Source organism: Sphaerodactylus townsendi, linkage group LG05 (assembly GCF_021028975.2).
Source record: "Sphaerodactylus townsendi isolate TG3544 linkage group LG05, MPM_Stown_v2.3, whole genome shotgun sequence".
Lineage (NCBI taxonomy): Eukaryota > Metazoa > Chordata > Lepidosauria > Squamata > Sphaerodactylidae > Sphaerodactylus > Sphaerodactylus townsendi.
Window position 1 is genome coordinate 43,469,727 of NC_059429.1, and position 27,705 is coordinate 43,497,431.

The 27,705-nt window shown below is 40.0% G+C and overlaps 1 protein-coding gene across 3 annotated transcripts in view; it reads right to left on the bottom strand.

The window, feature by feature from the left end:
* Positions 1–652: 652 nt before the first annotated feature.
* RPAP2 (RNA polymerase II associated protein 2) overlaps positions 653–27,705 on the bottom strand; it is a 56,438-nt gene continuing 29,385 nt past the window's right edge. For 2 of the 3 annotated variants that reach the window (XM_048496428.1, XM_048496430.1), the window contains 2 exons: positions 5,252–5,401; positions 653–2,913 (listed from right to left, as the gene is read on the bottom strand). In XM_048496428.1, the coding sequence (XP_048352385.1) occupies position 2,913; positions 5,252–5,401 (151 nt within the window). In that variant the 3' untranslated portion in view covers positions 653–2,912. The remainder of the gene's footprint in view (positions 2,914–5,251; positions 5,402–27,705) is intronic. The other variant, XM_048496429.1, reaches the window with a different exon arrangement.

Below are 27,705 nucleotides of genomic sequence, written 5' to 3' on the forward strand. Positions count from 1 at the left end.
CCTAATAAGAACCCCTGTGGTGCAGCAGTACTGGATAAAAAGCTGGGAAATCAAGGGCCAAGTCCCCACTCTAGCATGGGGCTAACCTTGGGCCAGTCACTCTTTCACAGCTAATACAGCTCCTCAAATTGTTTTGAGGACAAAGTGAAGAAGGGGGAAATGGTATGGTAGCTTTAGCTTCCGGGAGGAAGGGTAGGACAAAAAGGTACTGGTAGGACAAAAGGTAGGACAAAAAGGTACTGGTAAATCTACAGCTCATAAATGTCTAAAACAGTTCTAGAAACTGTTGAAGGCATTCACGGCCGGATCCACCAGACCACAGCCACGCAGCCCGGAAAACCCACCAGAACCAGTTGTAGAACTGTTGCATCCAGAGTTAGCTTCACACAATTTTTTTCATTTAAAAATGGGCTTGACTTTGGCAGACTTGATGAGTGAGCTGCTCTCTGCATTCGTGCCTGGATGTGCATTGTGCAGAGTGAGAAAACTGATGTTTCCAATTGTAGAAACATTAAAGGAAATCTGAACAGTCACTATGGGGATCTTTTCCGCTGCTGCACTAAAATTAACAGGGAAGAGGGTTTTTCTGCTGCAGCCAACTGGATACTAGCATCCAAGGCATACTTGGAAAGACTACACTTGAGTCATTTAGTTCAGTTTTCAGTGTTAATAGTAGGCATTTATTTTAAAGTTCTGCTTCATCTTGGTTCATGCAAAGGTCAAAGACAACCACAGCTGAAAGAACATGAACAAGAATATCACTAAGTAAATTATTTTTTAGAGGAACTTGTAGCTTGGGGAAGGGCAAGCAAACAAAAAATCATAAATATTTTGCAACTCACAAAAATCTGTGTGCTGCAACAGGGAACACAGCATACCAAATGTAGATACACACATACACTTTGTTGGAGTAGTTGGTTTTGTTGTAACGTTTCAACTTTTTCTTTCAAACTGGTGGGTGGGAGCCCTGGAGAACAGTGAATTCAAAAGTTTTGAGATATGGTTTGTAAGAACAGAAAGAGCAACTGATTAGTTGATATATCATCTAGATGCCATCTGCTTATGTATTTTCAGGCTTTACCTTCTCATGATGACTAGAAATTAATTCTTTTTAAAAATAAAAGCTGAGATTTGCAGGACTCAACAAAAGCTGCTAAGAGGCAGCACCCAAACAGGAGAATCACCATTCCTCTTTCTCTTGAAAACCCACAGTTGTACTTTAGGTTCTTCAGTTTGTTTTCAAAGCTCTGATACTGTCATATGAGTCAGAACCTGGTCTTTTAAAAATTTCTTATCAATGTATCTCATTCCCAACTTAGTCCTATTTGCGGATTCTTAAATCCAGAAACTGGAGCCAAGTCAGATCTTTCTATAAATCTGAAAAAAACCTCAGATTTACAGAAAAATCTGAAACCTTTAAGAATGCATTCTATCCATTATGATATAGTCCAGCTTTCATTATGATATGTGCTGCATTCAACTGCCTTAAATGGATCATTTCTTCTTCTTAGAGAACTCTGAAAGCTATAGTTCTACATGGAATTTTCAGGATTTCTAACAAAGTTCTAAACACCCTTACCACATGGCCAGGAGTCATTGGGAGCAGCCATGGTAAATGATACAGAATAAGTATAAATGAATAGTGAAGATATACCCTAAAGTGCATTGGATGACAGCGGTGCATGAAAATCTCCATACTCTGCCAAGACCCTGTAAGAACAAACATCAGCACCCTCTACAAACAAGATATCCTGCATCCTAAGTGAAAAGGATTTTCTCTGGAGCATGCAGGGGATAACAATTCTCACTGCAAAGACATCACTATAATTCAAAAATGCAGAAGAAATACACGAAGACATTCCTTCCATACTAGGAGATGGAAACAGAAAGTTTCCCAGTAATTTGAAAGGGTGATTTAAAAACAGTGTGTGTTTTAAAAACAGTGCGTGAATTTATCATTCAGTTATAATGGTGATCATCACCTCTTAAAGTAAATGCTTTGCAAACTTTGTAACCAGACACTGAAGACTGAGACCAAAATAAAACTGTGCAAATCATTCTGAAAAGCCCACAGGAAATATAAAAATAAAACCCTGTGAAAGTAAAGGTCCTGAAATGGTCAGAAACATTACTTTGCGCTTCTCTGGAACCTACCTAATATACTTGGCTGCAGAGAATGGACACACTGCTGTGAAACTCTTCTGCACACATACAAGGTGCAGGATTGTGGCTTTTCTAGCAAACTAACATATAGAACAGCAAATGCTGCAGAGATAACATATGTGGAACGTCATCCTAAAATGTAATTGGGTGACCCCCTTTGCTCTGGTTTCTGTAGATGCAAATAAGAATTTGTACTGTTAAAGAAATACTGTCATGAAACAATAAGAGGTATGGTCTGTAAAACATTCCAAGAACCAATTCATTAAAAATATCATCCCATTAGGTCTAGTAGATATTATTTTGTGATAAAACAAAAAACCAAAATGATGTCTATGGAACTTTATTAATAAAATGAAACACACTGCAAGGTGCTACTTTCTTGAAAATTGACAAATTAAGAGCAGTAAAATGTGTCTGTGGTGTCAAATAATTTCAATTACACAAGATCCTTATGCAAAACTAAAGGTTTCTTTGGCATCTCCTTGGTGCAATTTGATGAAGACAGCAGAACAGCTGGGTAGATTTTCTTGGGTGTTTTTCCTGTGCCTTTTAGGAAAAGTTGATTTTTCATCATAAAATCTTCATTTTGACTGGCACATGGAGTGATGGTGTACTTTGCTGTCTTGAAAAACTGTCATTCATAGGAAGTAGACTGATGATGGTAAGACCCTGTGTGCTGGAAATTTTGTTGTCTGATGACCCTGCAGAAGGTCTCCAGCAAAGGAAACAGTTCTGGATAATCATCATACTCTGAGCAAAACACACAAGATAACATTCTGGCATTTTTAGGGAATTATCTAAAAATATTAAAAAACCATAAGTCTACATACGAGAACAAAAAAGGAAAGTAGTATGTATTGGAAACATGCACCTAAAATAGATTATATAATTTCTCATTATCATTTGCAGCTGATATACTGCCCTGTAATTTAGTGGCATTTGATTTCAAGCATCAGATGCAGAATTCTTACTGAACTGGTAACTTATTTTCGAGGTTCTGACTTCAACAATGTGATCTATTACCCATTTTAAGATTTTTTTCCCCCCTAATATAAAACGCCTAAGGTGATATCGTAGCAGTTTAACCTTGCACAAGCGCTTCTCCTTTTGAAAACAGCCGTTTGGGGGGGAAAAACACATTTATTTTTGCAATCTTTACTACTACCTCATGGCTTCCTGCCAAATCTGTTTTTGCAGGCTAAAAGGCATGAATGCTGGCCTGATTAATCTTGCTTCTAAGTCTTGCATCCTAAAGCCTTTATCACCTTGTTCCTCTCCTGTGAATCCTCTTTGGCTTCTCCACATCCTTCCTAAAGTGTGGCAACAAGTAACTGAACAAAAAACTCAAGTGGAGGCCCAACAAAGGCTGGTTTGAGTGATGCTCCACCTTAACATGCAATGCTTTGATTGACATAATGTAAATGTACTTGAACTATACAAAATGGAGAGGGAGGAAATTCTGTGCCTCATCTTCTGTCTTTTGAATGTGCTCATGTCTACATTCCCAGGCTGAACCACCCATACAGATTCTTTGGTAAGCTATAAATAATATGAAACTAATTTATAAAATGAGCTTACTTACAATGAACCCATGAACATATAGTTCAAGGAACTGCACTGAGAAGAGGAGGAATGGAATTTTTTTTTACCACGTGCCTTGATAGATTGAAATGATGGAGAATGTTATAAAATTTGAAGAATTTGGGTTTATACCCTGCCTTTCTCTCCTGTAAGGAGTCTCAAAGCAGTTTACAAACTCCTTCCAGTATGGCGTAGAGGCAGGTGCACTCTAATCTGGAGAACCGGGTTTGATTCCCTGCTCTGCCACTTGAGTTGTGGAAGCTTATCTGATTAGCTTGTACACTCCAATACATCCCAGGTGGGTGACCTTGGGCAAGTCACAGTTCTTCCAAGCTCTCTCAGCCCCACCTACCTCACAGGGTGTTTGTTCTGAGGGGGGAGGGAAAGGAGTTTGTAAGACCCTTTGAGTCTCCTTACAGGAGAGAACGGGGGGATATAAATCCAATTATTATTATTCTTCCCTTCCTTTCCCTACTACAGACACCTTGTGAGATAGGTGGGGCTGACAGAGTTCAGAGATAACTGTAACTAGTTCAAGGTCACCAAGTAGGCCACATCTGTAGGAATGGGAAAGCAAACCCAGTTCACCAGATAAGAGTCCATCGCTCATGTGGAGGAGTGGGGAATCAAAACTGGCTCTCCAGATTACAGTCCACTGCTCTTAACCTTTTAACCATGCTGGGTTAAAGGATATTTATACCCTGTTTTTCTCCCCAAAAGGAATCCAAAGAGGCTTAGATAATCCTTCTAGTAATTTTACTTGCTTCAGTCCCTCTAACTGTGATGCAGTTTGTTCATCAGAAAAATGTGGAGGGAGAGGTCTCACAGCCTTTAGAGAAGACTTGTGGGACAAAGAGACGGCTGCTGGTGGAAAGATCCACTTTGCATGCTTTTTTATAGAATCCATCCTATGATTTACTGATTTATAAACATGGATCATCTTGGTTAATATGCAGCATTTAGTGTATTTCAACATTCACTGACTCCTGTGTCAATCTCTAAAATTACAGGAATTGGCTGTTAATTACTATACTTCTGCACATTTTTTTGCTAATAAAATCTCACATAACTACTCCACTTGATCTTCAGTTGAGGACTGATCAGATAGTAGAGGTGTCTAGTGTACTATCTAGCCAATTTGGTATCGTTTCCCAAGCAACGGTAACATGATCGCTGAGCCATGTTATAGGTTGGAAAATCTCCTCCACTGACTTCTTCCATGAGTTTTGACACTAGATTAAACGTATAAAGGACTCATGCGATGGGTTGGGCTTTTACAGTTGGTTTGTTGTACTGTAACATTACTGTGTGCTATTTGACTAATTTGTGGCCTTTCAGATCCCAGAAGAGAGAAAAATGAGCTAAAAATGCCATAAATAAATAAAACTTATCTTTCAGTACCCAAGTTGTTCCCTTCTCATGCTATATATATTACCATTAAAAAAATCTATAATCTGGATTGGAACCAAATTAAAATAATTTATATAAAAAAGAAAGAACTACTGACCAGTGAAGGAAGCAGTCACTTCTAAATAATTCTGTTAAACTTTCAAAGTCTTCATATGTGAAATGTAGTTCATCAAACAAAGTAGTCAAGAACTGCGTATATACTGGACTCCGCTGTGAACGTGCAAAGGCAGGAATAGACTGTGACAATCTGAAACATAACAATTATTTTTTTTTACAATCCACCAGAAATGTCAAATATGAATCAACATTAATCAGTATTAATTTTAAGTGTAAAGAGGTTTCACTAAATTTTCAGTATTGCCAAGTAACATCTTGACTGTAAAAATAATAACATTCAAACAATGATTTGAGATTATTAAGTGAACCAGAACAATCTGTACATTCTCTTTCATGTAAGCTAGGGGAAACAGAAGTAAAGTCCTGCTGAATTTTGCAGAAGGATATAAACAGTTACTGTTTCAGACTAGAGAAGTGGAGATCTGGGTTCAAAACCATTGAAGCTTCTTGTGACATTAGACCAATCATTTTCTTGCTGCCTAATCTATCTCACAGGGTTGCTGTGAGGATAAAAGAGGTGGGAGGTGAAGATCTCTTCCTCTGAGTTTCTTGAGGAAGGGACAGGATGAAATCTTAAAATGTCAACATACAAACGTATATGAATCAAACATCTATGAATCAAACACTGGTCAAATGTGTATCAAGTTTGTGGCCCTCCAGATGTCATGGACTACAGTTCCCATGATCTCCTGCCAGCATGATGGGAACTGTAGTCCATAACATCTGGAGGGCCACGAGTTTGACACCTATACAAGCAGAAACATACCTAGACAAGTGCCATATTAAGCCACTATTACAAACACATCTATAATTTAACTGTCATTAAGAAGTTTATACCTTGCCTTTTGACCTCATATCATGGTTATTTACTAGGATTTGACAGTTACCACCAAGTGCAGAAAGAATCAAGCCTATCAAGGCACGGTCTGAAACTGGTAATGCAGAGGAAATTACTGCATGAAGTAAATCCAGATAGGAGATCACTATACTTATTCCATTCTATACTATAAGGCAAACAGAAAGGCATCTGCATTGAAACTGCATGAGTTATAGCTTGGCTGTATCAATGCTATCCAATGGGCTGTTAAGTGGCTCAGCAGCCTCTGAACTGGCTCATATACTTGTATATAGAAATTCACATGGTCTGGGCAGTTAGCAAAGCTTACCTATGGAAATAGACAAGACATACGAATAATAACATAGTGAAGACAGCAGCAATCAATTTCTCTAATCCACAAAGTATACTTCTAACCTGTATTTGACTGTTAACTAAATCCCTGTCAAAACGACAATATTCTCCATTTAGCTAACCTAACATCAAGAGCTGCTCAATCTCTGCTCATCAGAGCTGTGAAATACATGTATCGAGGGTGCCTTGTTGAGTGCCATGATTTCTATAAATGCATGAACTCTTCCTGAAGAGGTTTTTCAGATGATTATTTAATTTAACTTTACCCACTGCCGATGGGCACATAAAATATGAATAAAATAACTCTCAGAAGCTGCAGATCAATGAAAGTGGGTGAGTAATCAGAGCACCGCATTTCTCAGCCATGCCTCTGTTACTTGAAGCATTATAACAAGTGCACTTTAAATAAACAAATAAACTCTCTCTGTGTGACAGTATAGGAGTGTAAGAGACAGAATGAAAGCCACAAAGTCATGAACAGCCTTAGCAAGAAAGAACATCCAGATTAAAAGAGTTTGAACTTGCATTTTATGAAGATAGAAGACTAGAATAAAACATACACTACCATATTTTTAAAATCACAAATCTATATTCTAATGTAAAAGTACAGATTAGTGACTTTAAAAAGGCAACAAACTTGGAAAGTCACCACCCCACTCACACACACCAAATATGGCACAAATGAATGAACCCACACAACAGATGCACAGTCTATTGCAAAACTAAGGCTGTTTCTGCACGGCCAGAGGCAGCGGCATCCCACCGGCTTAAATGAAGCCGGTGGAGCATTGGGACTGTTTTCATGATCCCGTGCAGGCAGTCCCAACGCTGGCCTTCCTGTGCAGCTCCAGGCGGCTGGAAAGGCATGCCCACGCTGCCCTCTGACACCCGGGGGTCAGAGGGCAGCGTGGGCGTGTCTTTCCAGCTGCCTGGAGCTGCACAGGAAGGCAAGGTAACTCCCTCGCACACACCGGAGGGGTCAAAAGCAGTGCCCTCACGCTAGTGTGGTTCGCACCGTAGGAAAGAAGCCAGCACCAAGACGCCGCTTTTGTAAAACCTTGTACGCGGAGCATGGTTTGGAAGCGGTGTCTTCGCTTGGGTGAACAGCGCCCCAGGGATGGTGTTTTTTCTGTCCCTAGGGCGCTGTTATTTGGCCGTGCGGAAATGGCCTAAGAGTAGGTTGGTGTTTTCACAATCTGACCTGCATAATTCTATGCAATTAAAAAAACTACAAAAACCTTTACCAAGATTGCTGTTATGATTATTTATACCCTATGAAGTCAATGACAAAGGAACATTTTACAAAGTTGGCTGTTTCACTTTCAAAGTCCCCCAAGATTATTTATTTAAACATTTTCTCTCTCACACTTCCCATTGAAGACTATGTGGGGCAGATCTCAACCTGAACTACCTCAAAAGGCTTGTGTAAGGGTGAAGCAAAAAAGGAAAGAATGTTGTAACCTGCTTTGGGGAGAAAAGGAGAGTAAAATACATCATACTGTATTCTTTGGAATGGTGGACACTCTACCATGAAAGATAGCTTCCCTACCACTAACTTGCACCTAAAATGAGATTGGGGGTGGGGGAGAGCTATTGGGTGTTTTTGTTTTTATTTGTTTAAAACTTCAAATATTATCTCTCCAGAGACGTGCCTGAGGCAGTGGACAATAAAGTAGTAAACAAAATTCCAAAATTCAGTAAAACAATAGTATAATATCTTTAGCAATGTAGTATCCTCAGAGCATGCTTTCTGTTCGTACTGAGCAACGAGGAAGCAAGAACTTAAGTGTGTACTTTAGAATTATTCCCAGAAGCCTCTGCAACAGGCAGGGATCCCTCAGCAGGCTGGGGAATGAGGAGAGTTTCCCCCACAGGGTCAAAGTCTGACAGCCCTGCCATAGTCTGACAGCCCTGCCATCCAGTTGGCAGACTGCGATCCTCAGTTCTAAAGAACAATTAACTTCTATCCTCTCTTGTAATCATCCTCTGACTATTCATAAGTTTTCCAGCAGTATTTCAAGGTTTGACTGAAGACAGCCACCTATACAGATATGTCATATTCTAAGTTTGCATTATAGAATAGAATGTGACGCACCTCAGATTACAGATAGGAAAGCAGTGCAGTCTTTACATCAATCTATCCAACATATGGCAAGTAGAACTTCATAAAAAAGCCTGACAGTATCAAAGTACATCAGAACGATAAACCCTTATTAAATTGGCTATTCCACATATGCTGCACAAGAAAAGTCTGAGTGAAAATTCATGCTAACACAAGCAACAGCACCAAAGTGCTTTAATAAGCTATTACATGACATCTGGTTAACATAAAAGACATTTAGAAAGATTCCTGTCTCCTCCCCTCCCCAAAACTGAAGGGAACAAATCACAAACTTTTCAACAAATATATTCTTTGTCAGCAAAATCTGATGGTATGGTAATGCACACTCAACTGTTTTGCTATCAGGATATTTAAATTATTTTAACTGAAAATAAATCTACGTTTTGGTACACAATTCCACATTCTATCAAGTCCTCTGTGCAGCACAATCTAACCCACAGTGTTTTTTAACATTTATTTCTGTCATAGTTTAATATATCACCGAGTTGTTTATCTAATTTTCAACTTGGCTTTATATGTGGATACTTAAATCTAGAGACTGGAGTTATGAACACAAGACCAATATTTCTACAAACCTGCAAAAAAACCCAGCTTTGTAGAAAAAGTTGAAATATATTACTATTTCAAGGGGGTGATCAAAACCCCACAAAATAATAGAAGCCACACATGTAGCTTTAAGAAACAAATACCCTGAGCAGATAGGTAACCACCACATTATTGCCAGCCTTCCAGTCTTTGTTTCTGTCAGTAAAAGGAACAAGTAGGAACAGGGCTTTTTCCAGGGCTAGTTTGACTTTTGAAAGAAGACTCACTGGGGCTAGGCCTGGCAGCAACTATCTAACTACTTGCTACCACATGACTTGAATGATTTATTCAGGCTTGGCTGCTTGCTACTGCAACCACCCCAAAAGCCATAGCGATGTACAGAGTTTCAGACCAGGATATGAGAGACCAAGGCGTGAATTCCCATCTTGCCACGGGAGCCTGCTGGGTGACCCTGGACCAGTCACTCATCCTAACCTATCTCACAGGGTTATTATGAAGATAAAATGGACAAGAATTATGTAAGCAGCTTGGGGTCCCCACTGGGCAGAAAAGTGGGGTATAAATGAAGTAAATAAATAACTGAAGAGGAGGAAAAGATAAACGGTTGATGCACAGGAAAGAGAAAAGGAAGAACAGAAAAGAACAGAAAAGAAAAGATATGGGGGTTGCCAGGAAAAGGAAAAGAAGAGATATTGTGGTCACCGTGATACAAGGGAAATGAGATGACCTTGCAAGTCCTTGTGAGTTTGGGAAAGCCCTTGTGAGTTTGGCACTGCACAACTGGGCAGATGAAACTGCAGAGTTTTCCCAGAGAGAGGCTGGCAAGTGTTAATCTAAGATAAAAATGCCTAAAGAGTTCAGCATAGACTTTTAGGCATAAACACAAAACACAACAAACTAAGCCATGTTTTCATGACCATTTCTATAACACCAGGCACATACTATCTTGGAAAAGTTTTTGGAGATGTGTTTGCTTAAAAATAGCATTTCTGTCTGAAATCTGGCATGGAAACAATTGTTAGAAGAGTCCCCAAAAGCAACACTAAACCAAGTGACCCACAGCGCTAGAACTTGTTCTTGTTAGAAGATGGTAACGTAAAAGATATGGTGTCCTGTTTAATGTTTAAGATTGCAAGTGTGGAAGAGTTAGGACAGACTTTTGCCCATCAATACAGTAACTAGATTTTAGACCTACTATCTCTGAATGTTTGACACGGGTATGATAAAAGGAGTAATAAAGCATAATATGAATCAGAAACAACACAGGCAAAGATGGAATCTTATCTATAAAGCATACACATGTAAGTCAAAGGAGGAGGGACAAAGGTTGTTTACAAATTAGTTTGCTTTGCCAACCATCTAAACATGTGGATTCTTGTAAAATATATGAACTGATGTAGCTGACACAATCACATGTGCTCCAAGGAGTACTTTGGCAGACTGAATTCACCAGCAAAGGAAGAAAGGATATACGGTACTTGAAAACTGATTACAAATTAAGTGCACAGAAATCTTTAGGCAGTATATTTATCAATTGCTCTAGAATTATTGATTAGAAAGTGGAAAAAACTAAATGGCTTCTTTTAATCAGAAAACTCTTTTAAATAGTTTTACATGCTGTCTACATCTACAAGAGAAATTCTGTTGCAAAGTGCATATCTGAAATATATTTTAAAGTCTATGCTTTTTTTCAATTCGAAGTTGAAACATACAGTGTTCTGAACTAAAAATACATTTTAGTTGGGTGTTGATTGATGAAAGGTACAAGATAATCCAAACTGTATTATCGAAGAGAACCTTACAACCACATGCCATCTATAAAACGTTGCAATGTGCTACTATTACTAATCCTGCTTTAGAATCCATATTTTTGACATTAGGAGTTAGTTTTAAGAGTCTGCTTCAGCCTAAGTTTTAGCTAAACAAAACACATGGAAAATTCTAGTTAAAAGCAAAAAGGGGTGCCTCTAGAGTGAAGATTTTCCATTAGAAGACATTAATATTTGATGGATGGTCTTGAATTGGTAGGCATCTAACTTACCAAGTATGTTTGAACAGACTCAGTACCAAGCTAAAGTACAACTGAATATTCCTAAACAACCAAATTTTATCTTAATAAAGCTAATTAAATTTTTAAGCAAAGTAAATACAATCAATACTTGCCTGTGAATTGCAAAAAAACAAAAACCATACTTTGGCCCATATTCTCTATCTCCAAGTACAGATTTTATTAAAGAATTTTAGAATTTAGCTTGATGAATCTTAAGAACAGACTGGCCTATGTTCACAATTTCACAATATTGGTCCTGAATTTTAATAGATACTGGATCTTCTTAGAGACCAAATGCTACTTCCAGTCCAGTATTAAGCACTACCCAGAGCTCCTTTAAATTTTACAGAGAGCGTGCAGCCCTATGTTTTATTTAAATTTCACTTCCTTCTTGAATTCTGATGGATTGAAACAAATCAGCATTGTTCGGACAAGTTCTCTTTTGATGGGAATCATTTATATTTTGGAAATTAGTCATATTTTGTCAATTTAATGGTCAATACAGTTCAATCGAGGATCCCAAGAATAAAAGTAATAAAATCTAGGACCAGGACCAAGGAGTTGAATCTAACATGCTCTCTGCACGAATGAACTTCAGACATTAACTTAGCTGACTGCTCCCACTGCTGGCAGCCTCACCCCATGCAGCCTAACAATCATATAAATGGTTCCCCCACATCGAAATCCTTGAAAACAAAAAGACGAGGAGGATAAAAATTCCTCTGAGCCCACTTTTCATTTCTGAGGTTTACGCAGATTGTAGGCACTGCTCATCGCTGAAAGAAATAAATGCAGTACTCTCTCATTTAATGTTCTTACTAAATCTCTGTATAAATCAACAAAGCAATCCATTCAGTCTGCCAATTTGAAAGCCTAGATTTTCTCTCATTCAATGTCTACAGGTTATCGTGTTTCTTAGAAATTGGGAAGGGAGAAGAAATCATTCCCCACATTCTCCCTATCATGTCTGAGATCTGATCTGATTTTTTTCTTCAAGTGTAATAATTCTTCAGATCAACTCAGCAGTTTTGAAAGCAAATCATTATATAAACTATTAAATGGTTTTTTGTCCTAAGTATGTACACCAAAAAGCAGAAATCTCTTCATTCAAAATAGTAAACATAGAAACTTTTTGATTAGCATTAATTAACACTGCCATTGTTAAGACAAAGAAAAAATGATCTTACAATATTTACTTTTTGCAGTTAATCATTTACTATATCAAGAACATAAATTAACCTTGCTTAGAATGTCCCATTAATCCCTGACCAAAATTGTGGTCTTGACTAGGATAGCTGGCAGAGTAGAAGAATAGGTTTGTTGGGATTCATTGGTTTTTCATTAATATCCCAATATAAAATGGTATGGTGTCAAGTAACAAGGTACTTAACAAGGTACATGTACAGTATGGCAGTATGTAATTTTGTTTTGAATTGTATTGTCAGTCCAGAAATATATCACAGGCCTGTTTTTCTTCAGGCTAATCACATAAGAAGCCCCCTTTCAGGATTTAAAATAAATACTCCAAAGAAATGGAGTATGAAAACCTCAAACCCCGTTCCCCACATGTTCACTGATCATGTGTGAAAAAGTGTTGTTTGGATCCATGGATAGGAATGATCAACATGATCATTTCCCACACTCATTACTAACTTCATCTTATCTTTCTAACCTTACTCCAGATCAGTGGTTCTCAACCTTCCTAATGCCGCGACCCTTTAATACAGTTCCTCATGTTGTGGTGACCCCCAACCCTAACATTTATCCATTTTACAGATGGAGAACACTTATGCAGAGAGTCTTAGGCGACCCCTGTGAAAGGGTCATTCGACCCCCAAAGGAGTTGCGACTCACAGGTTGAGAACTGCTGCTCCAGATTCACTTAGCCTGCCACTACTGAAGAGGGCTGCCTAGAAGACCAGAACAAGCAAGGTATTTATTAACTACTATTGCTGTTGCTGAGTTGCTCCAATATAACAATTGAACAGTTTCAAAAAATTAAACTACATATCAGTACCTAATTTCCCTCAATAAGAAACTGTGATGGTGCAGTAAAAGCTATAAAGAGGGAATGGGTTAGGAGGAAGAAGTTGACTTGGCAAGTAAAGAAAGGGAAGCTGCTCCTGATACAATGGACAGAAGGCTTGAAGACAACTGTGAACCAGTACTGAATTCCCTCTCTCCACCCACCAAGTCAACTCCTTCCTCAAAGCAAATTTCCTCTTCAAAGCTTATATTGCACCACAACTTCATGCATTATGTTTTGTATTTTAGCAGCAAATGCACCACTTTCCTCCATCCCCACATATCATCCCTCTTTTTAACTTGCCCATCTCATGTAAGCTATCATGTTCTATGTTCCATACATGTCAAACTGGAACTGCAGAACATGGTGATTTATGTAGTTCCACTCACCCGAGTGCAACAAAAAGTGATGGTGGTGTACTTCTAAACTTAAAAGGCATTTTAGTTACAAGCTTTTTTTTTTAAGTGGAGCAGATAGTGAATCCAGTACAAAAGCATTCATAGCAACTAACTGAGACACACTGGCCCATTCCACCCAGGCAGGGGAGGCGGGCTCACACCAGGGTATTCGGCTCCGGTTGAGCCCTGAGACTGTTCAAACACTCTCGTGCGAGCAGCCTTGTGGCTGCTAGGGACCATGGACACACCTTCTAATGGAGGTACATCCATGGTTTCTTTCCCCGCCGCCTCCCGCCTCGTCCCTGCTTGCCTGCGAAGCTGTGCTTTGCAGGAGGTAGGACCGACCCCTTGGGCCATGGCATGCCCCCCCCCCCCGGTGGCTCTGTGAATGGGAGCCAGGGAAAGGGTTGTGTGAGAATCGCTCTGTGAGTGATTTGTCTGTTTACAGCGGCTGATCACTTGGCTGCGGCTGTGCTCTGCTGTAAAACAAAACGTATAACCTGCTCTGAGGCCGCTGGCGCTCAGAGTCGTTTGCAAGACGGGAACTGTGTGAAGTTCCAAAACAGTGTTTATTCTGTACAAACACCCAAAACGGTGTTTATACCACCCCAACCCAGCTTTATTGGCCAGTGCAGAGTGGGCACTGATTAGGACCTGCACCATCCACCCCCCAGATTCATGTTTGTTCGACCCAAATTTTTTGGGTAAAGCCAAATTACTATGTACCCTTCCAGCTTTAGAAAAAAACTGAATTTTTTTGTCTACATCAAAAATCCATTGGGTAATTTTTTGAGGCTTTGGGGGCTGTTTCTCGAGGTAGAAACACTAAATTTGCAGCATAGCTGCAGGTGACTTTCTTTAGAAGTTTTGTTCAGTTTTGTTCAGGGCTCCACTTTTATGCATTTCCAAAGGTAGTTCCCCCATCTTCCATTGGAAACAATTGAAATTCCAGTGGAATATGGGGGCACCCCCCTTTGGACCTTATAAAATTGGACTTTATAAACCAAGCTTCCTCAAACTTAGGGGTTCTTCCAAGGAGAGTCACCTGTAATTAACTGCAAATTTGAAGTTGTATCCAGATAGCTGGTTTTTTTTCAGCTTTATTTTCAGCTCAGCTTATCTAAAAGGACGGCAGTAACATTGACTACACCTGTCCATTTCTCCAGTGATCCTTTATTGTCAATCATCTGCTAGCTATTAACGATAGCAAATGCCATGATATTACTTCAAAGATGTTGTATCAATAGCGTATGGTAATAAAACCCTTTCATCAGATTACAACCATAGGGAAAAGCTTATATAGAAGAACTTCCTAGTTAGTAGCACTAATAAATTGAGAATCAATGTAGTCAGATTTAAAATGAGGTCAACACATACACATAAATCCCAACAAAGTAACCAGCCCCACCAAACCAAAGAACTGCTAACTTAAAAAGTTACACAGGGCTCGTCAACAATATGGTTCTCTTTATCACAACTTTTAAAAAGTTTATGGTGAGTAGTTACAGGAATAAAATGTTTTCTACAGACCATAACAGAACAGGTCTATTGTAATAATTACTACACTGGATGTGGATTAGGGTGCCTCAAATTCTTGCTCAGCCATGAAGTGTACCGTGTGGCCAGTCACTATCTTAGTCCAACCCATCTTACATCGTTGTTGTGAGGATAAAACCAGGGGGTGGGGCGGGGGCGGGGAAGCTTTATAGTAAAATGCAATACTGCAAAAGAAAATGGACACCAAATTAATTAGGAGAAAACAACACTGGTTCACCTGAAATTTGGCTTTCAATTGAAAGGTTACAGGCACACAAGGAAAGATTTAACATTTTTTGAAAAATGAAACAGCTATAATTTTAATATTCATCAAATGTATTAAACATTTTCTCTTCTTCCAACGTATTTATTTCACTTTGTGAAATTTAGCATACATTTATCACTTAATTCAGTATTATGAGCTGACAGAATTTATTTTAATCATTCCCTCAAGGAGGAATACATAGATCCATCACCCCAGATCTTACTCTCATAAGGATCTTGTACGTTAGGCTAGAGATATGGATTTGCCCAATAATACCCAATAAACTACCAGGTATTCTCCAACCGAGTCATAAGATAGGATATAAAATGTAAATAAGAATCTAAGGCTGCAGCTCTTTTAGGGAATATTTTTGTTCTTAAAAACCAGTTACAACAACTCATTAAAGGAAAAAGAAATTAGTTCATAAATTAAGAAATGAGCCCAACTCCTCCATGCTACTTCTTCAAATAACTGAAAGCAATTTGGGGCTATAACTGGAACCTTTCATACTAATGCCCCCTCTATGGCCTCTTCCGCACGTGCAGTATAATGCACATTCAATCCACTTTCACAATTGTTTGAAAGTGCATTTTGCTATTCCACACAGTAAAATCCAGCTTCAAAGTGCACTAAAAGTGGATTGAAAGTGAATTATTCTGCATGTGCGGAAGGGCCTATGTCAATTATTTCTCCTCAAACACGACTTCAACATTTTTCAAATTTATTTTATGATGATGAAACGGATGACCCAGAAGCCCTATAGATGATCTACCGGAGTGGTCCCCTGTAACACTTGCCAAAATACCAACCAGTAAAAGGCTAAGGGATGGAATGTCGCAACAACGAACCCTCCACTAATTGGTGAGGACTCATGGTGGGCGACGTTCAATCCCCTCCCCAACCCATCTTCCCCCAACCCAGCAGCATGCCCCAGCACATCCCAGCTATGGAAAAGCAGCACCTTAGAACCTTCTGCTCAGCAGGCCCACAGAAGCCCTCCCGTCTACCCCCCCCCCAACAGCCAGCCCCCAGCCAGTGGAGCAGTGGCACCTTGGCGCCCGCTACTCCCCTGCCCTGAAGAATCCCTCTTGTTCCCTCCCACTTCAATAGGCCTTGTCACCTGCTGCTCTATGAGCCAACAGAAGGCCTCCTGCCTCCCCATCCCAACAGCCTGCCCCCTCCTCACAGAGAACTGATGCCTGGGCACCAGCTGCTCCCAGGGCTCACAGAAGCCCTTCCCCCACCCCCAACAGGGTGCTTCCAGGCTCCAGCCCGCCTCCGGTCCTTGGAGCAGTGGCGCCTGGGTGTCTGCTGCTTCCAGGGATCTCAAAAGCCCTCCTGTCTCCTCCCCACCCCAACAGGGCACCACAGCCCTTGGAGCAGCAGCTTGAGTGCCTGTTGCTCCATGGGCCCAGACAATCCCTCCTGGTTCCCCCCCCCCCCAAGCATGCTCAATCTCTCCTCACTCCCCCCCCAAGCCATACCTTTCCACCTTCCCCACATTCCAATACTTAATTTCTAGCCTTCCTGCCACCTCAAAGCTCCCCATTTCCTCCTTCCCCCACCACTCCAAGCCTCACTGTCAGAATCCAGTGTTTCCTGCTGCAAAAATGAGATTCCTTGGCCTATCCATAGACTTGCTTTTTATTCTTTTGGCATCTGAGGCCTTCTGAAGAATAAAATGCAGACTTTTGGAGATTGAAGCACAAAATCTATATAGTGAATCAATAAAGAGCAGCAGTGGCATAGTGGTTAAGAGCAGGTGTACTCTAATCTGGAGGAACCAGGTTTGATTCCCCGCTCTGCCACTTGACCTGTGAAGGCTTATCTGAGGAATTCAGATTAGCCTGTGCACTCCAACACATGCCAGCTGGGTGACCTTGGGTGAGTCGCAGCTCTTCGGAGCTCTCAGCCCCACCTACCTCACAGGGTGGTTGCGGGGGGGGGGGGGGGGGAAAAGGACATTGTCAGCCCCTTTGAGTTTCCTTACAGGAGAGAAAGGGGAGATATAAATCCAACTCTTCTTCTTGTTTCCCTTTGAGATTGGAGTTTCTACTAAATGCAAGCCAAACTGCTGCATATCTTTACCATCTCCAAAATCTGGGACAACATACAGCTTTTTCTTTGGTCAGATTCAATGTTATGTCACCTGAAATTGTCTATGGAAGATATTAAAAGGTAGCAAATTCAGATAGCTATTGCCCTTGTAAGGCGGGCTGCATTGAATCTATGCAGCATTCTTATTGTCCACTTTATCTGGAAATTCGAACAAAGTATCTAAGCCCTAGTTTAGTAAATAGGAAAGGACTTGCGGATTGTGAAAATTTGTTCCTTCTCTTATATAATTCCAATCTTGAAATTAGAAAGTAGCAAGTTTTTTTTAAGATGCTATAAAACTTCGCCAAGATAAGACTGGAGATAAATCATGGTTTATTTATTCTGTCTCTAATTTGTAATTATGGCTTACCCATAATTCTGTTTAGAGTTTGATTATAATTATTTGGTGTGTTTTATATGCCAATAAAATTTTTCTCTCTGCCTGTCATAGGGAAAAAAGTAGAATTTCATATGGGCACTGAAATCTAGAATTTTTAAAAAATAAAACTGCATTTCAGTATTTAACACTGTCTCAAAATGAACTAAGCACTTTACAAAATGTCTATGGAAAACAGAAGGGAAGATGAATTCAGATGTAATAAGAGCAAGAAAATGGGAAAATGCCAGATTTATCTGCTTAAGTCAACATATGACTTTATTAATTTACTCACCTGCACTCAGCTACTACGGAAACTACAATCATAAAATTGATCATAGCTTAGCTTTAAAACTTTCTAACACGATATAATTTGATTATCTTAATTTCAGTCCAACACTCAAACCAAACACCTGGAATAAAGCAGCTGAATAAAGAAACAATAAAGGAACAAAACAGCCCCAAACTTGTAGCTGTTCAGCACAAGCATAAAAGAATGCCCAAGCTTAACACACTTTGCAAAAATGATAACACCCTATTTGGTTCACTGCTAAATGGTTTACTTTTTATAAGGCTCTGAGAGCCACCAAATAGATTTCAAATACTGTACTTTAATTAGGAAAAAAATCATACTATTTTGAACAATGATTCTATCCTCTTTTGTGAGGCTTGAATTACCGTATGTACTTGAGTATAAGCCGATTTTTCAGCACATTTTTCAGCTGAAAAAGCCCCCCTCGGCTTGTACTCGAGTATATATCGTAATTCCAAGATGGTGGCCAGAGCTGGAGCTGCTGTGGGGATCCAGTAAGCATGTTGCTGCTTTTTTTCTAACTCACCTGCATAGCATTACAACTAGGGTGTGTGTGTGTGTGTGTGTGTGTGTGTGTGTGTGTGTGTGTGTGTGTGTGTGTGTGTGTGTGTGTGTTAAAAGAAACCGAGGCATTTCTCTCCTAAGGGTTATTGATGCGTTGCATTCTAGATGAATACAATTCTTCATACAGTAGTTTACTGCCAAATACTGATGTTGTTGAAGACAAAGACTTTCTTTGGAGCAAAGTTTAGGCTGGCATGGCTATGAATCCCAGAATTATTCTACATTTGGAGGAAAACAGTTCATTTGTGTTCTTAGAGTGCTGGAAAGCTGCTCATCCCTAATGCAAACTCTGTTAAGTAACTCTATCTCATCTTGCTCCCAAATCTTCTGTTTTTAGCTGCTACTGAGTCAAGTTCGATGGCTTATACTCGAGTCAATAAGTTTCCCCAGTTTTTTGTGGTAAAATTAGGCGCCTCAGCTTATATTTGGGTCGGCTTATACTCGAGTATATATGGGTATGCTAACTGCAATCTGTACTTAACTGGAGCTGCAAGGATTAAGCAAGCATCTAAATGCAGGATTTGATTATGGATGAAGAATTCAATGTCTCCAGAACCTCTGATTCTTTTAATTGAAAACAAGCCATCTCTAAGGGCGCATTCATACTTGCCAGTGGCTTTTGGACAAGCACCTGGAGGGGTGGGGCCTGTCCCAGTGTAAAATATTGGTATTAAAAATTTCTTGTTACTTCTCGCAAAGGAAAACTGAACCAGGGAAGCACTGAAGTGTCTTACTGTCTGCAAATTGGTACAAATAATAGGGTTTGCTGGAGGACAGATATCCCTCTCTGGTGAGAAAATATTTGGGGTAAAATTACAATCCACCCATACAAAAAACAGTTAGTGTTTATTTTATTTAGGATATTTATGTACTGCCTGATCAGAATCCTCCTCAAGGTGACAGATAATTAAAATCACAGCAATATTTAAAAATGCCATTATAAATTAAAATATTGTTTAAAGCCACTAATAATTATAGGCATTTAAAACAGGCCCTGGATGCTGTGAAACATGCCGATTTCCATTGCTTCTCTATGGCTTGTGGGCTGTAATAGACTGACTGATACTGATTTTTGCACTACTAACAGATTTTTTGTGCCATTTTGCTACCTCAAAATGCAATGGAATTTTGTTTGAGGCAGTAAATACACCCCAAATGCAATTGGACTAATAGTAAACCGAGTGGTTGTGCCACCTTACTTTAATATTTTATTGCTATACTATAATATATTAACCTGGGAATTTAGCATGTCTCTGTAGCAGCTCTGAAATGTTTATCATTTTAGATTTAATATGTGTTTCATTTTAGATTTAATATGTGTTTATTCATTTTAGATTTAATATGTGTTTCAATTTCTGTCTCTTGCTAATAGTAATTATAACAAATATGGCCAGTATGATGCAGACAGAATTTGCTTGTTGTTGGGTGGTTCGGGCCCAGTGGAATGAGAACTGGGGGCCTTCTTTTTGTTGAAGGTGAGAACATGGATCGATGTGTCATGCGGGTTTGCATTGGATGTGTTTTGCTGTATTGGTTTGCTTTGTAGCTATTGTGTTTTTAAATATGCCAATAAAGGCTCTCTGTTCTACACCCCAAATGCAATTGGACTAATAGTAAACCGAGTGGTTGTGCCAATCATAAAAGGAGCAAAACCAGGCCCTCTACAGAGTAGATGCTTCATCAGTAAAGATGAGCCCTTCTTTAGAAATTTATATAATGAACTGACACTTTGAACCACAAAGGCTCTGGTTACCAACATGTTTTCCTTTCAACAGATGGACAGTGCTTCAAGATTGCAAATGTTTGTATTCCAGATATTATAGTTAGTTATTAATAGGAAGTGGATACACTTTGAAGAGCCATTTTCACCATAAGTATGCGATATATTTTACCCTGGAATATGTTTCAGTTAGGTTTGTTCAATGGGTGAACCCAAACTAATCTCCTTGTTAATCTTTTATGTCTAAATCCTGTTGGTAACAGCCCAACAGAAACCCAGTAACACCAGTATATACTTTTTTCTTCACAACTACTCTGAATACAATGTATATATCTCTTTACATAGGACAGAGGGTGGACTTTTGGAATTCAACTTAGCATAGTTTCTTGGTTTGTTTTGCCACACAGCGTGCACAGTTGCTATCATAACATGGGAGGGGGATACACATAAAATATGAAACTATAATTGCATTCACATAGTGAACCAAAGCTCTTGAAAACACAAGAATGTAAAAGAAGTAAAAGAGCTTGGATTTATACTTCACCTTTCTCTCCTGTAAGCAGATTCAAGGCAGCTTACAAACTTTTTCCCCTTCCTCTCCCCACAACAGACACCTTGTGAGATAAGTGGGGCTGAGAGAGTTCTGAAGAACTGTGACTAGCCCAAGGTCACCCAGCAGGAATGTAGGAGTGCGAAAACACATCTGGTTCTCCTGATAAGAGTGCACTGCTCTTAACCACTACACCATGCTGGTTGGCATAACAAAGCAATGTATACTCTGTTCGTTGCCAAGTTCTATAAGGCTATGCCCCTGTGACTGAAGCTTTGCTTTCTCTTTTTAGTGCAGTAGTTCCACTGTGTGAAGAAATGTCCAGTCCTAATCCTGGCCACATTAACACAGAAAAGAAGCATGTCAAACTGAGTTAAGCAGGATCTATTCCCTAATACTTGGTGAATTTAACTTTAGAACCCCAATTTAATACAACTACAATTTTGAAAAGTACTTTCCTAATGCAACAGGCTACAACTTAGTCATTGCATTTCTTTCAATACAAAAACAATTAATTCTGTTTGGCAAGGATTTTAATTTGAAGTAAAATATTAATGGTACAAATGCACTAATATATTGGAATGTTATCAGGGGGGTCACATGAGCCTTTGATAACTTTCCATCCCTCATAGTCAACACTTCCTTATCTTAAATGCTGCATCAAAATAAAGGAGCCACTGTTTAATTTAATTGGGGTCATTTACACCAGTGCCTTTGATATACATTTCATTTGTCTCCTGTTCACTTTAACTGGGATCTATCTGACCTCAATATCCCTTTAGTGAAAAGAAGAGCAAACCATGGAGACAAAGATCAAAACACCTCAGAACAACTATTTATTTTGGTAAATTTGTAGATCGCTTTTTAACCAAAGCTGCTCCTTGAGCATGTAAATATTTCAACGAAAGCAGCACAGCTTTTGGGCAAATGTGCTGCATATTTGTAAATATTGCTTCACCGTGAGATATGACCAAAATGTAAAGGAAGGAAGGTCATAGAGCCACCTTCTAATCCCCAGTATGGCATAACTCTTTTTAAAATTCTTAATTAAACCACATGCAATTTGCTTACTTAATTAATTTATTGATCAGATACATACACTTTACCAGTGTACGTGAAGAAGCACTGTAGGTGTTTTGAGGCCTCTACAGGCAATAGGTGGCCTTTATCATTTAGTATACTATCAGCTTGTATATACAACAAAGCACTTGCATGTAGATACTTTAGTCTCAGTATTTCTATTCCTTACAAAGGAAACCTCCAGAGCCTATGTGCACATGACACATCTTCCTAAAGTGCACGTCTAACAATGGCTTTCCTTTAGCAATCAGGAGAGTTTTGTGATTGCTTAACTATAAAGCCCAAACACTTACTGTACTAGTCCCAGATCATTTGGAAAATCTCTAAGGCTTTTAATAAATGGGGGAGGGAGGAAAAACTGTTGCACTGGCTTTGCAGATGAAACTGACCACAGTTCACTGGAACTAGCCCGATCAGATAAATAAAATGAAAGCAGACATTTCTGGAAATTATCTTGAAAGCTTTCCATTAGACTGTATCAAGGGTATACACTAATAACAGCCAAACGCCCAGGCTGGTGTAGCACAACTCTTCACCATTCCTGACCCATCTTTCAAATACTACTCTGGTATCTGTTTAGTTGCTTCATTTGACAACTAGCAAATATCTTTGGGAAAAGAGTCATATCTGCCAACAGTATTTTTATTGCAATTATGAATACTTTAATTCTGCGAGAGCAACCTGGAAGGTCTAAATGCCTGCTAGGAAGAACTGCTAGCTAACCCTTAGCAGAGGTATCAGCAACAAAGGCTGACAAGGCATCTAATCATTGCATGGTTTTGATATTTAGTGTTATGGGTATAATTCAGCTAACAAATTGCAAAATCCAGATGAACACACACGCACACATACACATGCCCCAGTGCACAGATTCTTTCAGAGAGCAATGGGCTGTTTTAAGGATCTTGTTGGTAGGCATAAATGTGGCAGGAGCTGTGTCCATTCATTTGACCAGCCAAAAATGCAATCAATGTTCATAGAACTAGCACCTACTTGTGGCAGGTGAGCCAGATAATCCAAGTTCTGGGTCTTAGATGTGGGCCAATTTCTTTATTGCAGTGTGCAGTTTTCACATGAATAATACTCTGGCAAGAAAATCAGCCAATCTATTTCTGTGGGCACCATCTACAACCAATCGCCTTCTTATCTTATGTATATAAATCTCTATGCCATGAAGAGACAGCTTTTAATAATGCCTTTCTTTTCTACATATGGTACAGTTTTAACATTTATAGAAGAGTACTACTGGATCTAGGTCCGTGGTGGCGAACCTTTGCCACTCCAGATGTTATGGACTACAATTCCCATCAGCCACCACTGATCTAGGTGAATGTCTCACTTCTGAATTTAATTTATCTCAACTTTTACCAACACAAAGATCCCCATTATGATTTTTTTCAATTTTGCAGGCCTCTTCCATTCTTCCCTCTTGGTGCCTGCCAAGCAAAAGGCAGATCATATCCTCCTCTGTTGACTCCCAGCATTTTCCAAAGTGCATCTAACAAAGCCTGCTTCCTGTCCACACTTGCACTAGAGGGAAGAACACTGCTAAGTAGTCATCGGATTGCTGGTCATGAAATCACACTGATTTTCAACTCATTATGTGATTAGTAACTTTTCCTGCCTGTGTCATCAGCACCACCAACATGCATGTTAAACTGGCTCCAAGACCAGCGTGTATCCAGACATTTTGAATGTATAAAGCTGTCTCTAAACCTTGGTTTTTAGGGCCAAACAGGTTTGCCATCACTTTATCATACCATTCTGTGACAGACCCATAGGTAGGAATGATTCTATTTTATTATCAAATTAAGTAAGTGCAGTCCTGAACAGAGTTATCCCTTTCTAAATCCACTGAATTCAATGGACTTAGAAGGATGAAACTCTGCTTAAGAATAACTTACTCTTCCTAGGAAGCTGAATTACTGAGGAGGGGGGCTTCAAGCGTTCATATTTGGAAATATTTACAGCTCATTGCAGAGACACACATATTTGCTTGTGAACAAAACAGGCACCCTTTTATTAAATGTAGACACTGTTTGAAAAATTCATAAGATCCGTTTCACACATTAGGAACTCAACCAGAAAACCGTATCGTAAAAAAATGACAAAAGATTTGTTCTTACAGTCAATAAATAATTGATACCAAGGCCTTCAAGTAAAGTTACTTTCTGTGTTCTGATTTAATGAATCGTTTGAGCAGTATCTGGTTGGGGTGACACTGATGTAGGGCTCGCTGGAGCCTACTCTAATGCCTTCTAGTACAGCCTTCCTTGGGACACTGAAAGCAGAACAATGTGTCAGACTGAAGTAATATCAAAGTAAGTGCAGTTCTGGGGATGTTCTGAGGCCGGCCTGCAACACATCACAATCTGTGAATGGCTGGTAAGCACTTCTCTGTCCTAGAGACTCCAATGACCCAGCAAGCACGGAAAAAGCAACGGCGGCAGCACAGGAATAAACGGTCTCGGAACTAAGATTTTTGCAACCTTGTAATTCAAGCTGAAAGCCACATGAAGATGGCTCAATGGTTTCGGCTTTACTAAAAGGCAAACCGTAACACAGTTTCCAAGTCACCAGTGATTTCAATTCGTTTTTCAGAGAAATGAAAGTAAATTTTTCCCAATATATACTTTCATTTGGGAAACAGTTACTGTACCAGAGAATTACTTTTGTGCAATGTAACTTTTAAGGACAGGATTCAGAAAAGTGCTCCAGCAATAGTATGTTTCCAGCCTCCTGCTCCTGATCAGAAGGCTTTGTGATAGCTCAGAGTATTCACAAAACTTTGTGATCAGGAAGACAACAGCACCAGTGGTAACTGTACAGACTGTGGACCACACAGAATAATAGCTCCTATGAATATCTGAAGGTTGTCTGCATGGGTACTGGACAAGATACAGCATTAGAATCAGGGGTGTCAAATGTCCCCGGGTGCCCCAATTTGGTCACGTGGGGAGGGGCAAAAGATTCAGGTTCGTTTGTGTTTTTTGTATTTTTAGTGTTTTTTCTGTTTTTGGCATACAGGGGGCGCAGTTTTTAGGCTAGCAGCACCAAAATTTCAAGGATTTTTCGGGAAACTCTCCTGATGGTACCACCCACATTTGGTGAGGTTTGGTTCAGCGGGTTCAAAGTTATGGACTCCCAAAGGGGGTGCCCCATCCCCCTTTGTTTCCAATGGGAGCTAATAGGAGATGGGGGCTACACTTTTGAGGTTCCAATAACTTTGGACACCCTCAACCAAACTTCACAAAACCTGGGTGGTATCATCAGGAGAGTCTCCTAAAGATACCCTGAAAGTTTGGTGCTGCTAGCTTAACAATTGCACCCCTGTCAGCAGGCACCCCCCAAATTTCCCCACATTCTCCTTTTAAGTTCCATTGGCGCGGATTTAAAGGGAGAATCTGAGGTCCCCAGATGAAACATTGAAAGTGATGCTGTTTCAGGTTGGGGGAGAATCCATCCCCAAAAGCATCACTTTCAATGTTGTTTTAAATGGGAACCCCAGATTCTCCCTTTAAGGTAAATTTAAAAGAAGAATCTGGGCTCCCTAGTTTAAACACCATTGAAAGTTATGCTGTTTGAGGGTGGATTCCACTGGAGGTGTTTTGTGATAGATGATACTGACATTTGTTTGGTAAATGTTTTGCTGGGGGTGATTTGTGAGAGATTTAGAAGAAGAAGAAGATTTTGGACTTATATCCCCCCATTTTCTCCTGTAGGAGATTCAAAGGGGTTTACAATCTCCTTGCCCTTCCCCCCTCACAACAAACACCCTGTGAGGTGGGTGGGACGAGAGAGCTCCGAAGGTGACTAGCCCAAGGTCACCCAGCTGGTGTATGTGGGAGTGTACAGGCTAATCCGAATTCCCCAGATAAGCCTCCTCAGCTCAGGCGGCAGAGCTGGGAATCAAACCCGGTTCCTCCAGATTAGAATGTACCTGCTCTTAACCACTATGCCACTGCTGCTCGTTTTTCAGATAAATGAAAGTATTTTTTTCCCAATATATACTTTCATTTGGGAAACAGTTACTGTAGCTGAGAATTACTTTTGTGCAATGTAACTTTTAAGGACAGGATTCAGAAAAGTGCTCCAGTACATTCCCTTTTGCATGTACTGTTGTCAAGCTAGGTGTCTCCATCCTATATGTGACAAATTAATTTTTCCTGCCTAAGTATTTACAAGCTGAATACCCTCTTGCACTGGCTTGGACCTGTTTCTCAGGCTAACAACCTACCTTTATTAATTAGGTGAGTGGGCTAAGAAACGGCAAATGAAGTTCAATGTAGCAAAATGTAAAGTGATGCACACAGGGGCAAAAAATCCAAACTTCACATACACGCTATAGGGGTCAGTGCTATCAGTCACAGACCAGGAAAGGGATTTGGGCGTCTTAGTTGATAGTTCCATGGGAATGTCAACTCAGTGCATGGCAGCTGTGAAAAAGGCAAACTCTATGCTGGGGATAATTAGGAAAGGAATTGAGAATAAAACTGCAAAGATTGTCATGCCCTTATATAAAGCAGTGGTGCGACCGTACTTGGAGTACTGTGTTCAGTTCTGGTCGCCACATCTCAAAAAGGATATTGAAGAGATAGGAAAAAGAGCAGAGAAGGGTAACAAGGCTGACTGAGGGATTGGAGCACCTTCTTTATGAGGAGAGGCTGAAGCGTTTGGGACTCTAGTTTGGAGAGGAGACATTTGAGGGGGGATATGGTTGAAGTCTATGCATGGGGTAGAAATTGTTGACAGAGAAATTTTTCTCTTTTTCTCACAATACTAGAACCAGGGGGCATACATTGAAAACGCTGTGGGGAAGAATTGGGACTAATAAAAGGAAACATTTCTTCACGCGACATGTGATTGGTGTTTGGAATATGCTGCCACAGGAGGTGGTAATGGCCATTAACCTGGATAGCTTTAAAAGGGGCTTGGACAGATTTATGGAGGAGAAGTCAATCTATGGCTACCAATCTTGATCCTCCTTGATTTGAGATTGCAAATGCCTTAGCAGACCAGGTGCTCAGTAGAAGCAGCAGCAGGCCATTGCTTTCACATTCTGCATGTGACCTCTCAAAGGCATGTGGTGGGCCACTGCGAGTAGCAGAGTGCTGGACTAGATGGATTCTGGTCTGATCCAGCAAGGCTCTTTCTTATGTTCTTATGTTCTCATAGGGTTGGTGTGAGGACAAAATTAGGAGAGTTGGTGGGGAAAGAGCCATGTATGTTTTGCTGGGGGTGGGAGGTGTTTTGTGAGCTGGCGCAAAAAATCATTGTTTGGTCATGGTGAGGGAAGGTGGCCGCCCATACGGGGGGGGGGGGGGGCACCAAACTCAGGTTTTGTCCCCAGCCTCCAGTTTGCCTAGTTACGCCTCTGATTAGAATCAGTGATAAAATCAGTGATTTTTAAAAACCTTTTGAAAAGGGAGGAGGAGGAGAAAATGGCTGAGGGGAGAGTTGCACATCTACATCATGGATGACATCCCACCACCATTAGGAATAATATGTTTTCAGCAGCAGTGTGTAGAATAAATGCAAGTGAAGAAACAACGGGAAACAACGGGTGTGAGTAGAATACCTTTCTCTTTCTTTTCAACGAACA